Source organism: Phalangium opilio, unplaced genomic scaffold (assembly GCF_054372755.1).
Source record: "Phalangium opilio isolate 3A_F unplaced genomic scaffold, DU_Popi_V2 ptg000369l_1, whole genome shotgun sequence".
Classification (NCBI taxonomy): domain Eukaryota; kingdom Metazoa; phylum Arthropoda; class Arachnida; order Opiliones; family Phalangiidae; genus Phalangium; species Phalangium opilio.
The window spans coordinates 1,297,680-1,316,130 of record NW_028324232.1 but is presented as its reverse complement, the minus strand read 5'-3'; the positions used below and the strand labels follow the sequence as shown (position 1 = coordinate 1,316,130).

General features: G+C 39.2%; 1 protein-coding gene across 1 annotated transcript; it reads left to right on the top strand.

The window, feature by feature from the left end:
- The first annotated feature begins 202 nt into the window (after positions 1 to 202).
- On the top strand, positions 203 to 5,938 carry LOC149597263 (uncharacterized). The gene has a single exon (XM_089861112.1). It carries the CDS (start codon positions 203 to 205, stop codon positions 5,936 to 5,938), a length of 5,736 nt encoding a protein of 1,911 aa, XP_089717238.1.
- The last annotated feature ends 12,513 nt before the right edge of the window (positions 5,939 to 18,451 follow it).

Here is an 18,451-nt window from a genome sequence, read left to right as displayed (position 1 = left end):
TACGTGTATAAGCGTAAATCGAAAGGATTATTGCGGGACGTGTATAAGCGGAACTTGCGAAATTCTGAACTGAACGGGCCGTGTATAAGCGGAGCTGTTGAATATAAGAACTGAACGGGAAGTGTATAAGCTCTCTCGACCGAACATTTATAACGAACGAAGAAGAACGAGGACAATTAAAATACGAACTCAAACAGTTACAATGGCAGATAACGAAAATGACAAGACAGAAGAACATGAAAACGAATCAAATGCCGACAGCGAAGAATCTCAAAGCGACCAGATGTCGGACGAAGAAAAGCTAGAAAAAGCGAAATCAACCAGAACTTCAACCAGAAGAAAAGTAACAAATTTATTGAAGAAAATAGAAAATGAAGTTCAGAATCCAAATATCAGTCTTATAAAACTGAAGGTTATGATGTCTCAACTGCTTGAGCACGAATTCATCATAAAGAAAATGGATAAAACAATATACCGCTTACTTCCGAAAGAAGATATAGAAAAAGAAATAGACGCTCGCGAGAAATGTGAAGAAGATATTGTGACTGCGCGTACTATATTAACGCATTACATAAGTAATGCACAAGAAACCGAACACACTACACCCTCGATGAGATCAGTGACGATTCCGATGCAGAGGTGGACCTCGACGGCAGGAACATCAGAGAATCAACCGTTGCCACCACCAACTCAGACAACTCCTGCAAGCAACGTACCAGGACCAGCAACTGTAAATACGACCCAAACCGCGGGAAGTTCAGTGTTTGGACAAACTGTGATTAATCCACCAAGTAACCCGGGAATATTTATACCGCCATATCAGGGAAGTCAGACTATGTATCCGCAAGTACCTATACCGCCATATCAGGGAAGTCAGACTATGTATCCGCAAGTACCAGTAACTTATTATTTACCTGCCCCACAAAGTAATAGTATTATGTTACCCAAATTAGAATTAGCTCCATTTTATGGAGATTTTACCAAGTGGTCAGATTTCTGGTCTCAATATGAATATGCTATACATAAGAATGAAACATTAACTAAGACCGCGAAATTTTCTTATTTAAAAACCTTAATAAAAGGAACGGCGGCGAATTCTATATACGGATTTTCCTTGACGGATGCTAATTACGACGCTGCTATTTATAAGCTAGAAACTAGATTTGGCAGAAAAGATGTTTTAGAAACGGCTCACATTTCAAAATTAAACAATTTGTCACCTTTACACAAATCGAGCGATTTAACTTCATATAGAAGATTTTTTGACATTTGCGAAACGGAAGTGAAAAGCCTTCAGTCGTTAGGCGTAAGAGCAGTAGAAAATTACGGAGTGATTATCTGTCCTTCTATTTTAAACAAACTGCCAGATGACATTAACGTTGAATTTAGTAGACTGGCAGATGTTAATGAAGAATTAGACTTAGAAAAACTAATGGACTTTCTAAGAAAAGACCTACAGAGTAGGGAACGAGCTCTCTCATTTAAATCGAAGCCCATAGAAGATACCGCTTATCCGTCAAAATTGCAGAATCAAAGCCGAGCTAGCTTGAGACCCCAGCCTAACATTAAAGAAAGTCATAGATATCAGAATACAAATAAACCTAGCTTGAACACTACGTCTTCAGCTTTAGCAACAGCAGCTTCGATACAAAATACTGGATTTTGTTTATTTTGCCAAAGAAGTAACCATAAATCAGAAACCTGTAAGACAGTTCGAAACGTGACAGATAGGAAGGAAATTTTAAAGAAGCTAGGTAGATGTTATATTTGCATAGTAGCGGGTCATCTTGCAAAGAATTGCGAATCGGCTATTAAATGTAACGACTGTAACGGGAGGCATCACGCAGCGGTTTGTCAGAAAAAAGGAAACCCCAAGGGGAAAGAAGAAAATAGAATGGTAGAAGAGAGCGCTAACCTAGAAGAAATAGGCAGTAACTCTGTAGTATTGAAAGAAAATAGAGAAGGGACAATTTTGCTCCAAACAGCCAGAGCTCAAGCGCATGGCTTAAATGACAGCGCTCGAGAAATAAGACTTCTAATGGATAGTGGTAGTCAAACCTCCTTCATTAAAGAAGAACTATCACGAAAATTAGATCTACCAGTGGTAGGACAAGTGAATCTAAAGCTCCATGTTTTTGGAATAGAAGAACCGAAACTCGTAACTCGAAGAAAGGTTAAGGTCACTTTGCGAAGCTTACTTGATGGTCAAACCTTAGAGCTAGAAGCAGTAGAAACCCCTAGTATAAATACAGCCACGTTTGAGACGCCCGGAGAAATAATAAGAAGAGACATGGATGCTAGGGGATTAATACTAGCGGACAAAAATCTTGAAGGAAACAGAAACAATGAAGAACTCGATGCACTAATAGGCGCAGATTACTATTGGAAAGTCATTAACGGGAATACCATCTACCTTACGTCAAAATTAGTAGCGATCCAAAGCATATTTGGATGGATTATCCATGGACCAGTAGAAGCATCTAGCGTTAGCACTTGCGTATCATTGATAGGAATTTCGTCAGTAGAAATCAATTATACAGAAGAAACCACTAAAGAAGAAGAACTAACAAAACAACTCAAGATGTTTTGGCAGCTAGAATCTATGGGGGTATCGGAAAAGGAATGCGTAGAAAAATCCGAAATGATAAGAATAGCGTTGAAGGAATTTCAAGACCACGTCACATACGACGGCGAAAGATATACCGTAAATCTCCCTTGGAATTCAAACAAAGAAGAACTGTCGAACAACTACTTTCCTTCTCTAAGAAGACTTCAATACTTGACGCAAAAATTTCAGAAGAATGACTCATACTATCAAAAATACCGAGAAGTGATCGAAGAGTACCTGAAGGAAGGAATTGTAGAGAAAGTACCACAAGAAGAAATGAGCATTAGGGAAAGGGTATACTACCTACCCCACTCGGGAGTCGAAAGAAACGAACGAACAACGACGAAACTTCGCGTTGTATTTGACGGGTCATCAAAAGAAAAGGGAAAAGCTTCACTGAATGAATGTCTTCTCACTGGAACTAACTTGAATCCCGACTTACTGGATATTCTACTACAGTTTCGTTTGCATAAGATAGCCTTCACTGCAGATGTGGAAAAGGCGTTCCTTCAGATCATCATAAATCACGAAGACAGAAATGCCGTTCGATTCCTCTGGTTCGAAGAACCAGCCAACTTTAAAGAACCATTAAAAATCATGCACCTGCGTTTTACAAGAGTTGCATTTGGACTAAATTCCAGCCCACATACGTTAGCAGCAGTAGTCCGTATGCATGCCAAAAAATACGAAGAAAGATATCCTGAAGCGGTAGACATGATTCATGATAATACCTATGTTGATGACGTAGCATCAGGTGCAACAAATGAAGAAAATGCTTTGAAACTTTGTACCGAAGCGAAAGAGATAATGAAAGCCTCAGGTATGAATCTAAGAAAATGGCGATCAAATTCCGAAATCCTGAGAGACAAATGGGAACAAGAAGGTTGCATCGAAAAGGAAAATGGAAAACCAGATTCTCACGACACGACTGTTCTAGGCTTGACTTGGGATACTTGTTTGGATACACTTTCCTTTCAACCAAGATCTTTGCTCGATTCACTCGCATCAATCAGCGAAACAAAAAGAGGCGTTTTGAAGACCTTTGCCAAAATCTATGATCCCTTAGGATTCATAGGTCCAAGCACGATTAGAATGAAAATATTATTTCAACAACTTTGGATTATTGGATTGGAATGGGATGAACCTTTACCGGAACCAATTTTGGGGGAATTCCGAAAATATTGTGTGGACTTGCACAATATTCAAGACTTTGAAATCCCACGTTACCTCCAGGAAGAAACAAAAGAAGAAAAAGTAATAGAAACTCAATTGCATTGTTTCTCGGATGCTAGCAAGAAAGCCTTCGGAGCGGTCATTTACGTCAGATATTTAACCGAAAAGGGAAACATTTCAGTATCACTTGTTTGCTCTAAGACGAAGGTTGCCCCAATAAAAGAAGTTAAATTGCCGAAACTAGAACTGCTAGGAGCTCTGATAGGAACGCGATTGACCAATAGAGTTAGGAAATTCTTCCCGAACGCAAAATTATATTTTTGGAGCGATAACATGGCGACAATCAAATGGATTAAAGGGGACTCTCATCGATGGGTTCCATTTGTTGCAAATAGAGTCAAAGAGATACAAGCTTGTACAGAACCCGAAAATTGGAGATATTGTAAGGGCATAGAGAACCCCGCTGATAGGTTGACCAGAGGAGAAACTCTCGAAAAGTTACGAAGAAATGACAATTGGTGGAAGGGTTCACTTTGGCTTCGAACATATGAAGAAGAATGGCCGTCTCACGCTAAACCAGAGCCGGACCACACTATCGAAGAAATTTTAGAAGAATCCCTTAGACCAAAGTTTAGGACTGTGGCACAGAATTTAAACGCACCCCGATTTATTCAACAACCAATCTTTGACCTTAAAAGGTATGGAAACATCAAGAGAGTAACTCGAGTTACGGGATGGATCAAAAGATTCATTTACAACTGCGTGAATGAAGAAAAGAAATCGGGGCCGTTGACGACTGAAGAAATTATAGCAAGCGAAACCTACTGGACTAAGGTTGTTCAAGAACAAGAATACAATGAAGAAATTGACGTCTTAAGAAAAAAGGAAAACCTTTCGAAAAATTCCAAGTTGGCGCAATTAAATCCTTTCCTCGATAAGGACGGAATAATGAGAGTGGGAGGGAGACTGCATAATACAGAATTCACCTACGAAGAAAAGCACCCGATTGTGTTACCTAGTTGTAACTATTACTCGGACTTACAAATAAAAAGAGCGCACTTAGCAACCCTCCACTCGGGTCTATCGAACACTTTAACTCAAGTACGGGAACGCTTTTGGATTATAAGGGGTCGACAACAAACGAAAAAGGTCATAAGCGATTGCCTACTTTGTCGAAAATGGAGAACTCAACCCAAAACCGAAGAAACCGCACCCTTACCGAGGGATCGAGTAATAAAGAACCAAGCATTTGAAGTCACCGGCATCGATTTCGCCGGACCTTTATTTGTCAAGGAAAAGAAAGAGAAAAATAAAGTATATCTAGCACTATTTACATGCGCAACAACACGGGCTATACATCTAGAGATAGTATCCAACCTCTCCACCTTAAATTTCTTGCTCGCCTTTAGGCGCTTCATATCGAGACGCGGCATGCCCTCAATAATTTACACTGATAATGCCAAAACCTTTAAGAAAGCTGAAAAGGAGTTGCAAACCCTTTGGAAAAAACTGGACAAAGGGAGAATGAAAGAGTTTTTTTCAGAAAGAAGAATAACGTGGAAGTATATTGTTGAAAGGGCGCCTTGGTATGGTGGATGGTGGGAGCGATTGGTAGGCTCCGTCAAAGTAATTCTCCGAAAAATACTTGGAAATGCTTTCTTATCCTACGAAGAACTTGAGACAGTCTTCACAGAAGTTGAAGCTGTAATTAACTCACGCCCTCTGACTTATGTCAACGACGAAGCGGGGGAACCATTCCCCTTATCACCGGCACATTTCCTCGTCGGTAAACGTTTAACTGTTCTACCCTCAATAATAGAAAACGCAGAACGTAACATCAAAGGAAACGAACTACGAAAAAGACACAAATATCGCGAAAACCTAATTAACAAATTCTGGATCAGATGGAAGAATGAATATTTGTTGAACTTGAAATCAGCTCATCAAGTTAAGAATAGTCAAGTAAACAAAGAAATAAAACAAGGAGATGTAGTTCTTATAAAAGATGATAACCTCCCCAGACAACTCTGGCGAATAGCGCGAGTAGAGGCCACCATGCGAGGACGCGATGGAAAATTACGGTCGTGTTCATTGAAAGTTCCACATGGGTCTACCTTACGTAGACCAATCGATTTATTATGCCCATTAGAAATTTAGAACTTTATATAAACTATCAGCAAGTTAGACATGCTGATAGGCGGGGGAGTGTGTTGGAACTCCAAAGAAATTCCAACGAATCTTTACTTTACTTTAGAATAATTCACTTTATAACATTTATATACTTCTGAAGAAATAGTTTACTTGTACTCGAAGAATAGATAAAATCGTCCATTTCCCTGGAAAAACTCTTTATACCCTAAGAAGGGCGATTTATATACTTCTGTAGAAACTCTTTATAATACCAAACCCTAAGAAGGGCGATTTATATACTTCTGGAGAAATATTTTACCTGTATTCTAAGAATAGTTAAAATCACCCCTTTCCCTAGAAAAACGCATGACAAAGCCAAACCCTATGTAAAGCCAAAATAAAAAGAAAACTTTCACCGATCGTAGGGAAAGGAGAGAAAATTTGAAAATAAGTATCAGAACGAATATAAAATTGAACCAGAGAAGACGTTCTCGAAAGTAGAATTTTTTTGTAACAAATATGTAACTGTTTGAATTTTAAACTATGTTTCTTATTAAAAACTAAAATTTAACAGAAGAGTTATTATTTCTAACCTCGTACATTATTATCATCGTATAAGATGCATAGCATAGCATAGCATAGCATAGCATAGCATAGCATAGCATAGCATAGCATAGCATAGCATAGCATAGCATAGCATAGCATAGCATAGCATAGCATAGCATAGCATAGCATAGCATAGCATAGCATAGCATAGCATAGCATAGCATAGCATAGCATAGCATAGCATAGCATAGCATAGCATAGCATAGCATAGCATAGCATAGCATAGCATAGCATAGCATAGCATAGCATAGCATAGCATAGCATAGCATAGCATAGCATAGCATAGCATAGCATAGCATAGCATAGCATAGCATAGCATAGCATAGCATAGCATAGCATAGCATAGCATAGCATAGCATAGCATAGCATAGCATAGCATAGCATAGCATAGCATAGCATAGCATAGCATAGCATAGCATAGCATAGCATAGCATAGCATAGCATAGCATAGCATAGCATAGCATAGCATAGCATAGCATAGCATAGCATAGCATAGCATAGCATAGCATAGCATAGCATAGCATAGCATAGCATAGCATAGCATAGCATAGCATAGCATAGCATAGCATAGCATAGCATAGCATAGCATAGCATAGCATAGCATAGCATAGCATAGCATAGCATAGCATAGCATAGCATAGCATAGCATAGCATAGCATAGCATAGCATAGCATAGCATAGCATAGCATAGCATAGCATAGCATAGCATAGCATAGCATAGCATAGCATAGCATAGCATAGCATAGCATAGCATAGCATAGCATAGCATAGCATAGCATAGCATAGCATAGCATAGCATAGCATAGCATAGCATAGCATAGCATAGCATAGCATAGCATAGCATAGCATAGCATAGCATAGCATAGCATAGCATAGCATAGCATAGCATAGCATAGCATAGCATAGCATAGCATAGCATAGCATAGCATAGCATAGCATAGCATAGCATAGCATAGCATAGCATAGCATAGCATAGCATAGCATAGCATAGCATAGCATAGCATAGCATAGCATAGCATAGCATAGCATAGCATAGCATAGCATAGCATAGCATAGCATAGCATAGCATAGCATAGCATAGCATAGCATAGCATAGCATAGCATAGCATAGCATAGCATAGCATAGCATAGCATAGCATAGCATAGCATAGCATAGCATAGCATAGCATAGCATAGCATAGCATAGCATAGCATAGCATAGCATAGCATAGCATAGCATAGCATAGCATAGCATAGCATAGCATAGCATAGCATAGCATAGCATAGCATAGCATAGCATAGCATAGCATAGCATAGCATAGCATAGCATAGCATAGCATAGCATAGCATAGCATAGCATAGCATAGCATAGCATAGCATAGCATAGCATAGCATAGCATAGCATAGCATAGCATAGCATAGCATAGCATAGCATAGCATAGCATAGCATAGCATAGCATAGCATAGCATAGCATAGCATAGCATAGCATAGCATAGCATAGCATAGCATAGCATAGCATAGCATAGCATAGCATAGCATAGCATAGCATAGCATAGCATAGCATAGCATAGCATAGCATAGCATAGCATAGCATAGCATAGCATAGCATAGCATAGCATAGCATAGCATAGCATAGCATAGCATAGCATAGCATAGCATAGCATAGCATAGCATAGCATAGCATAGCATAGCATAGCATAGCATAGCATAGCATAGCATAGCATAGCATAGCATAGCATAGCATAGCATAGCATAGCATAGCATAGCATAGCATAGCATAGCATAGCATAGCATAGCATAGCATAGCATAGCATAGCATAGCATAGCATAGCATAGCATAGCATAGCATAGCATAGCATAGCATAGCATAGCATAGCATAGCATAGCATAGCATAGCATAGCATAGCATAGCATAGCATAGCATAGCATAGCATAGCATAGCATAGCATAGCATAGCATAGCATAGCATAGCATAGCATAGCATAGCATAGCATAGCATAGCATAGCATAGCATAGCATAGCATAGCATAGCATAGCATAGCATAGCATAGCATAGCATAGCATAGCATAGCATAGCATAGCATAGCATAGCATAGCATAGCATAGCATAGCATAGCATAGCATAGCATAGCATAGCATAGCATAGCATAGCATAGCATAGCATAGCATAGCATAGCATAGCATAGCATAGCATAGCATAGCATAGCATAGCATAGCATAGCATAGCATAGCATAGCATAGCATAGCATAGCATAGCATAGCATAGCATAGCATAGCATAGCATAGCATAGCATAGCATAGCATAGCATAGCATAGCATAGCATAGCATAGCATAGCATAGCATAGCATAGCATAGCATAGCATAGCATAGCATAGCATAGCATAGCATAGCATAGCATAGCATAGCATAGCATAGCATAGCATAGCATAGCATAGCATAGCATAGCATAGCATAGCATAGCATAGCATAGCATAGCATAGCATAGCATAGCATAGCATAGCATAGCATAGCATAGCATAGCATAGCATAGCATAGCATAGCATAGCATAGCATAGCATAGCATAGCATAGCATAGCATAGCATAGCATAGCATAGCATAGCATAGCATAGCATAGCATAGCATAGCATAGCATAGCATAGCATAGCATAGCATAGCATAGCATAGCATAGCATAGCATAGCATAGCATAGCATAGCATAGCATAGCATAGCATAGCATAGCATAGCATAGCATAGCATAGCATAGCATAGCATAGCATAGCATAGCATAGCATAGCATAGCATAGCATAGCATAGCATAGCATAGCATAGCATAGCATAGCATAGCATAGCATAGCATAGCATAGCATAGCATAGCATAGCATAGCATAGCATAGCATAGCATAGCATAGCATAGCATAGCATAGCATAGCATAGCATAGCATAGCATAGCATAGCATAGCATAGCATAGCATAGCATAGCATAGCATAGCATAGCATAGCATAGCATAGCATAGCATAGCATAGCATAGCATAGCATAGCATAGCATAGCATAGCATAGCATAGCATAGCATAGCATAGCATAGCATAGCATAGCATAGCATAGCATAGCATAGCATAGCATAGCATAGCATAGCATAGCATAGCATAGCATAGCATAGCATAGCATAGCATAGCATAGCATAGCATAGCATAGCATAGCATAGCATAGCATAGCATAGCATAGCATAGCATAGCATAGCATAGCATAGCATAGCATAGCATAGCATAGCATAGCATAGCATAGCATAGCATAGCATAGCATAGCATAGCATAGCATAGCATAGCATAGCATAGCATAGCATAGCATAGCATAGCATAGCATAGCATAGCATAGCATAGCATAGCATAGCATAGCATAGCATAGCATAGCATAGCATAGCATAGCATAGCATAGCATAGCATAGCATAGCATAGCATAGCATAGCATAGCATAGCATAGCATAGCATAGCATAGCATAGCATAGCATAGCATAGCATAGCATAGCATAGCATAGCATAGCATAGCATAGCATAGCATAGCATAGCATAGCATAGCATAGCATAGCATAGCATAGCATAGCATAGCATAGCATAGCATAGCATAGCATAGCATAGCATAGCATAGCATAGCATAGCATAGCATAGCATAGCATAGCATAGCATAGCATAGCATAGCATAGCATAGCATAGCATAGCATAGCATAGCATAGCATAGCATAGCATAGCATAGCATAGCATAGCATAGCATAGCATAGCATAGCATAGCATAGCATAGCATAGCATAGCATAGCATAGCATAGCATAGCATAGCATAGCATAGCATAGCATAGCATAGCATAGCATAGCATAGCATAGCATAGCATAGCATAGCATAGCATAGCATAGCATAGCATAGCATAGCATAGCATAGCATAGCATAGCATAGCATAGCATAGCATAGCATAGCATAGCATAGCATAGCATAGCATAGCATAGCATAGCATAGCATAGCATAGCATAGCATAGCATAGCATAGCATAGCATAGCATAGCATAGCATAGCATAGCATAGCATAGCATAGCATAGCATAGCATAGCATAGCATAGCATAGCATAGCATAGCATAGCATAGCATAGCATAGCATAGCATAGCATAGCATAGCATAGCATAGCATAGCATAGCATAGCATAGCATAGCATAGCATAGCATAGCATAGCATAGCATAGCATAGCATAGCATAGCATAGCATAGCATAGCATAGCATAGCATAGCATAGCATAGCATAGCATAGCATAGCATAGCATAGCATAGCATAGCATAGCATAGCATAGCATAGCATAGCATAGCATAGCATAGCATAGCATAGCATAGCATAGCATAGCATAGCATAGCATAGCATAGCATAGCATAGCATAGCATAGCATAGCATAGCATAGCATAGCATAGCATAGCATAGCATAGCATAGCATAGCATAGCATAGCATAGCATAGCATAGCATAGCATAGCATAGCATAGCATAGCATAGCATAGCATAGCATAGCATAGCATAGCATAGCATAGCATAGCATAGCATAGCATAGCATAGCATAGCATAGCATAGCATAGCATAGCATAGCATAGCATAGCATAGCATAGCATAGCATAGCATAGCATAGCATAGCATAGCATAGCATAGCATAGCATAGCATAGCATAGCATAGCATAGCATAGCATAGCATAGCATAGCATAGCATAGCATAGCATAGCATAGCATAGCATAGCATAGCATAGCATAGCATAGCATAGCATAGCATAGCATAGCATAGCATAGCATAGCATAGCATAGCATAGCATAGCATAGCATAGCATAGCATAGCATAGCATAGCATAGCATAGCATAGCATAGCATAGCATAGCATAGCATAGCATAGCATAGCATAGCATAGCATAGCATAGCATAGCATAGCATAGCATAGCATAGCATAGCATAGCATAGCATAGCATAGCATAGCATAGCATAGCATAGCATAGCATAGCATAGCATAGCATAGCATAGCATAGCATAGCATAGCATAGCATAGCATAGCATAGCATAGCATAGCATAGCATAGCATAGCATAGCATAGCATAGCATAGCATAGCATAGCATAGCATAGCATAGCATAGCATAGCATAGCATAGCATAGCATAGCATAGCATAGCATAGCATAGCATAGCATAGCATAGCATAGCATAGCATAGCATAGCATAGCATAGCATAGCATAGCATAGCATAGCATAGCATAGCATAGCATAGCATAGCATAGCATAGCATAGCATAGCATAGCATAGCATAGCATAGCATAGCATAGCATAGCATAGCATAGCATAGCATAGCATAGCATAGCATAGCATAGCATAGCATAGCATAGCATAGCATAGCATAGCATAGCATAGCATAGCATAGCATAGCATAGCATAGCATAGCATAGCATAGCATAGCATAGCATAGCATAGCATAGCATAGCATAGCATAGCATAGCATAGCATAGCATAGCATAGCATAGCATAGCATAGCATAGCATAGCATAGCATAGCATAGCATAGCATAGCATAGCATAGCATAGCATAGCATAGCATAGCATAGCATAGCATAGCATAGCATAGCATAGCATAGCATAGCATAGCATAGCATAGCATAGCATAGCATAGCATAGCATAGCATAGCATAGCATAGCATAGCATAGCATAGCATAGCATAGCATAGCATAGCATAGCATAGCATAGCATAGCATAGCATAGCATAGCATAGCATAGCATAGCATAGCATAGCATAGCATAGCATAGCATAGCATAGCATAGCATAGCATAGCATAGCATAGCATAGCATAGCATAGCATAGCATAGCATAGCATAGCATAGCATAGCATAGCATAGCATAGCATAGCATAGCATAGCATAGCATAGCATAGCATAGCATAGCATAGCATAGCATAGCATAGCATAGCATAGCATAGCATAGCATAGCATAGCATAGCATAGCATAGCATAGCATAGCATAGCATAGCATAGCATAGCATAGCATAGCATAGCATAGCATAGCATAGCATAGCATAGCATAGCATAGCATAGCATAGCATAGCATAGCATAGCATAGCATAGCATAGCATAGCATAGCATAGCATAGCATAGCATAGCATAGCATAGCATAGCATAGCATAGCATAGCATAGCATAGCATAGCATAGCATAGCATAGCATAGCATAGCATAGCATAGCATAGCATAGCATAGCATAGCATAGCATAGCATAGCATAGCATAGCATAGCATAGCATAGCATAGCATAGCATAGCATAGCATAGCATAGCATAGCATAGCATAGCATAGCATAGCATAGCATAGCATAGCATAGCATAGCATAGCATAGCATAGCATAGCATAGCATAGCATAGCATAGCATAGCATAGCATAGCATAGCATAGCATAGCATAGCATAGCATAGCATAGCATAGCATAGCATAGCATAGCATAGCATAGCATAGCATAGCATAGCATAGCATAGCATAGCATAGCATAGCATAGCATAGCATAGCATAGCATAGCATAGCATAGCATAGCATAGCATAGCATAGCATAGCATAGCATAGCATAGCATAGCATAGCATAGCATAGCATAGCATAGCATAGCATAGCATAGCATAGCATAGCATAGCATAGCATAGCATAGCATAGCATAGCATAGCATAGCATAGCATAGCATAGCATAGCATAGCATAGCATAGCATAGCATAGCATAGCATAGCATAGCATAGCATAGCATAGCATAGCATAGCATAGCATAGCATAGCATAGCATAGCATAGCATAGCATAGCATAGCATAGCATAGCATAGCATAGCATAGCATAGCATAGCATAGCATAGCATAGCATAGCATAGCATAGCATAGCATAGCATAGCATAGCATAGCATAGCATAGCATAGCATAGCATAGCATAGCATAGCATAGCATAGCATAGCATAGCATAGCATAGCATAGCATAGCATAGCATAGCATAGCATAGCATAGCATAGCATAGCATAGCATAGCATAGCATAGCATAGCATAGCATAGCATAGCATAGCATAGCATAGCATAGCATAGCATAGCATAGCATAGCATAGCATAGCATAGCATAGCATAGCATAGCATAGCATAGCATAGCATAGCATAGCATAGCATAGCATAGCATAGCATAGCATAGCATAGCATAGCATAGCATAGCATAGCATAGCATAGCATAGCATAGCATAGCATAGCATAGCATAGCATAGCATAGCATAGCATAGCATAGCATAGCATAGCATAGCATAGCATAGCATAGCATAGCATAGCATAGCATAGCATAGCATAGCATAGCATAGCATAGCATAGCATAGCATAGCATAGCATAGCATAGCATAGCATAGCATAGCATAGCATAGCATAGCATAGCATAGCATAGCATAGCATAGCATAGCATAGCATAGCATAGCATAGCATAGCATAGCATAGCATAGCATAGCATAGCATAGCATAGCATAGCATAGCATAGCATAGCATAGCATAGCATAGCATAGCATAGCATAGCATAGCATAGCATAGCATAGCATAGCATAGCATAGCATAGCATAGCATAGCATAGCATAGCATAGCATAGCATAGCATAGCATAGCATAGCATAGCATAGCATAGCATAGCATAGCATAGCATAGCATAGCATAGCATAGCATAGCATAGCATAGCATAGCATAGCATAGCATAGCATAGCATAGCATAGCATAGCATAGCATAGCATAGCATAGCATAGCATAGCATAGCATAGCATAGCATAGCATAGCATAGCATAGCATAGCATAGCATAGCATAGCATAGCATAGCATAGCATAGCATAGCATAGCATAGCATAGCATAGCATAGCATAGCATAGCATAGCATAGCATAGCATAGCATAGCATAGCATAGCATAGCATAGCATAGCATAGCATAGCATAGCATAGCATAGCATAGCATAGCATAGCATAGCATAGCATAGCATAGCATAGCATAGCATAGCATAGCATAGCATAGCATAGCATAGCATAGCATAGCATAGCATAGCATAGCATAGCATAGCATAGCATAGCATAGCATAGCATAGCATAGCATAGCATAGCATAGCATAGCATAGCATAGCATAGCATAGCATAGCATAGCATAGCATAGCATAGCATAGCATAGCATAGCATAGCATAGCATAGCATAGCATAGCATAGCATAGCATAGCATAGCATTAGCATAGCATAGCATAGCATAGCATTAGCATAGCATAGCATAGCATAGCATAGCATAGCATAGCATAGCATAGCATAGCATTAGCATAGCATAGCATAGCATAGCATAGCATAGCATAGCATAGCATAGCATAGCATTAGCATAGCATAGCATAGCATAGCATAGCATAGCATAGCATAGCATAGCATAGCATAGCATAGCATAGCATAGCATAGCATAGCATTTAGCATAGCATAGCATAGCATAGCATAGCATAGCATAGCATAGCATAGCATAGCATAGCATAGCATAGCATAGCATAGCATAGCATAGCATAGCATAGCATTAGCATAGCATAGCATAGCATAGCATAGCATAGCATAGCATAGCATAGCATAGCATAGCATAGCATAGCATAGCATAGCATTTAGCATAGCATAGCATAGCATAGCATAGCATAGCATTTAGCATAGCATAGCATAGCATAGCATAGCATAGCATTTAGCATAGCATAGCATAGCATAGCATAGCATAGCATAGCATAGCATAGCATAGCATAGCATAGCATAGCATAGCATAGCATAGCATAGCATAGCATAGCATAGCATTTAGCATAGCATAGCATAGCATAGCATAGCTAAATAGCATAGCATAGCATAGCATAGCATAGCATAGCTAAATAGCATAGCATAGCATAGCATAGCATAGCATAGCATAGCATAGCATAGCATAGCATAGCATAGCATAGCATAGCATAGCATTTAGCATAGCATAGCATAGCATTTAGCATAGCATAGCATAGCATAGCATAGCTAAATAGCATAGCATAGCATAGCATAGCATTTAGCATAGCATTTAGCATAGCTAAATAGCATAGCATAGCATAGCATAGCATAGCATAGCATAGCATAGCATAGCATAGCATAGCATAGCATAGCATAGCATAGCATTTAGCATAGCATAGCATAGCATTTAGCATAGCATAGCATAGCATAGCATAGCTAAATAGCATAGCATAGCATAGCATAGCATTTAGCATAGCATTTAGCATAGCATAGCATAGCATAGCATAGCATAGCATAGCATAGCATTTAGCATAGCATAGCATAGCATAGCATAGCATAGCTAAATAGCATAGCATTTAGCATAGCATAGCATAGCATAGCATAGCATAGCATAGCATAGCATAGCATAGCATAGCATAGCATAGCATAGCATAGCATAGCATAGCATAGCATAGCATAGCATAGCATTTAGCATAGCATAGCATAGCATAGCATAGCATAGCATAGCATAGCATAGCATAGCATAGCATAGCATAGCATAGCATAGCATAGCATAGCATAGCATAGCATAGCATAGCATAGCATAGCATAGCATTTAGCATAGCATAGCATAGCATAGCATAGCATAGCATAGCATAGCATAGCATAGCATAGCATAGCATAGCATAGCATAGCATAGCATAGCATAGCATTTAGCATAGCATAGCATAGCATAGCATAGCATAGCATAGCATAGCATAGCATAGCATAGCATAGCATAGCATAGCATAGCATAGCATAGCATAGCATAGCATAGCATAGCATTTAGCATAGCATAGCATAGCATAGCATAGCATAGCATAGCATAGCATAGCATAGCATAGCATAGCATAGCATAGCATAGCATAGCATAGCATAGCATAGCATAGCATAGCATAGCATAGCATAGCATAGCATAGCATAGCATAGCATAGCATAGCATAGCATAGCATAGCATAGCATAGCATAGCATTTAGCATAGCATAGCATAGCATAGCATAGCATAGCATAGCATAGCATTTAGCATAGCATAGCATAGCATAGCATAGCATAGCAGCATAGCATAGCATAGCATAGCATAGCATAGCATAGCATAGCATAGCATAGCATAGCATAGCATAGCATAGCATAGCATAGCATAGCATTTAGCATAGCATAGCATAGCATAGCATAGCATAGCATAGCATAGCATTTAGCATAGCATAGCATAGCATAGCATAGCATAGCATAGCATTTAGCATAGCATAGCATTTAGCATAGCATAGCATAGCATAGCATTTAGCATAGCATAGCATAGCATAGCATAGCATAGCATAGCATAGCATTTAGCATAGCATAGCATAGCATAGCATAGCATAGCATTTAGCATAGCATAGCATAGCATTTAGCATAGCATAGCATAGCATAGCATAGCATAGCATAGCATAGCATAGCATAGCATAGCATAGCATAGCATTTAGCATAGCATAGCATAGCATAGCATAGCATTTAGCATAGCATAGCATAGCATAGCATAGCATAGCATAGCATAGCATAGCATTTAGCATAGCATAGCATAGCATAGCATAGCATTTAGCATAGCATAGCATAGCATAGCATAGCATAGCATAGCATAGCATAGCATTTAGCATAGCATAGCATAGCATAGCATAGCATTTAGCATAGCATAGCATAGCATAGCATAGCATTTAGCATAGCATAGCATAGCATTTAGCATAGCATAGCATAGCATAGCATAGCATAGCATTTAGCATAGCATAGCATAGCATAGCATAGCATAGCATTTAGCATAGCATTTAGCATAGCATTTAGCATAGCATAGCATAGCATAGCATAGCATAGCATAGCATAGCATTTAGCATAGCATTTAGCATAGCATAGCATAGCATAGCATTTAGCATAGCATAGCATAGCATAGCATAGCATTTAGCATAGCATAGCATAGCATAGCATTTAGCATAGCATAGCATAGCATAGCATAGCATTTAGCATAGCATAGCATAGCATTTAGCATAGCATAGCATAGCATAGCATAGCATAGCATTTAGCATAGCATAGCATAGCATAGCATAGCATAGCATTTAGCATAGCATTTAGCATAGCATTTAGCATAGCATAGCATAGCATAGCATAGCATAGCATAGCATAGCATTTAGCATAGCATTTAGCATAGCATAGCATAGCATAGCATAGCATAGCATTTAGCATAGCATTTAGCATAGCATAGCATAGCATTTAGCATAGCATTTAGCATAGCATTTAGCATAGCATAGCATAGCATAGCATAGCATAGCATAGCATAGCATAGCATAGCATAGCATAGCATAGCATAGCATAGCATAGCATAGCATTTAGCATAGCATTTAGCATAGCATTTAGCATAGCATTTAGCATAGCATAGCATAGCATAGCATTTAGCATAGCATTTAGCATAGCATTTAGCATAGCATTTAGCATAGCATTTAGCATAGCATAGCATAGCATAGCATAGCATAGCATTTAGCATAGCATTTAGCATAGCATAGCATAGCATAGCATAGCATAGCATAGCATAGCATAGCATAGCATAGCATAGCATAGCATAGCATAGCATAGCATAGCATTTAGCATAGCATTTAGCATAGCATAGCATAGCTAAATAGCATAGCATAGCATAGCATAGCATTTAGCATAGCATTTAGCATAGCATAGCATAGCATAGCATAGCATAGCATAGCATTTAGCATAGCATAGCATAGCATAGCATAGCATAGCATAGCATAGCATAGCATTTAGCATAGCATAGCATAGCATAGCATAGCATAGCATAGCATAGCATAGCATAGCATAGCATAGCATTTAGCATAGCATAGCATAGCATAGCATAGCATAGCATAGCATAGCATAGCATAGCATAGCATAGCATAGCATAGCATAGCATAGCATATAGCATAGCATAGCAT

What these genes read in the sequence shown, in the direction of transcription:
- LOC149597263 (XM_089861112.1), top strand. Translation starts at nt 203, where the DNA reads ATGGCAGATAACGAAAATGACAAGACAGAAGAACATGAAAACGAATCA.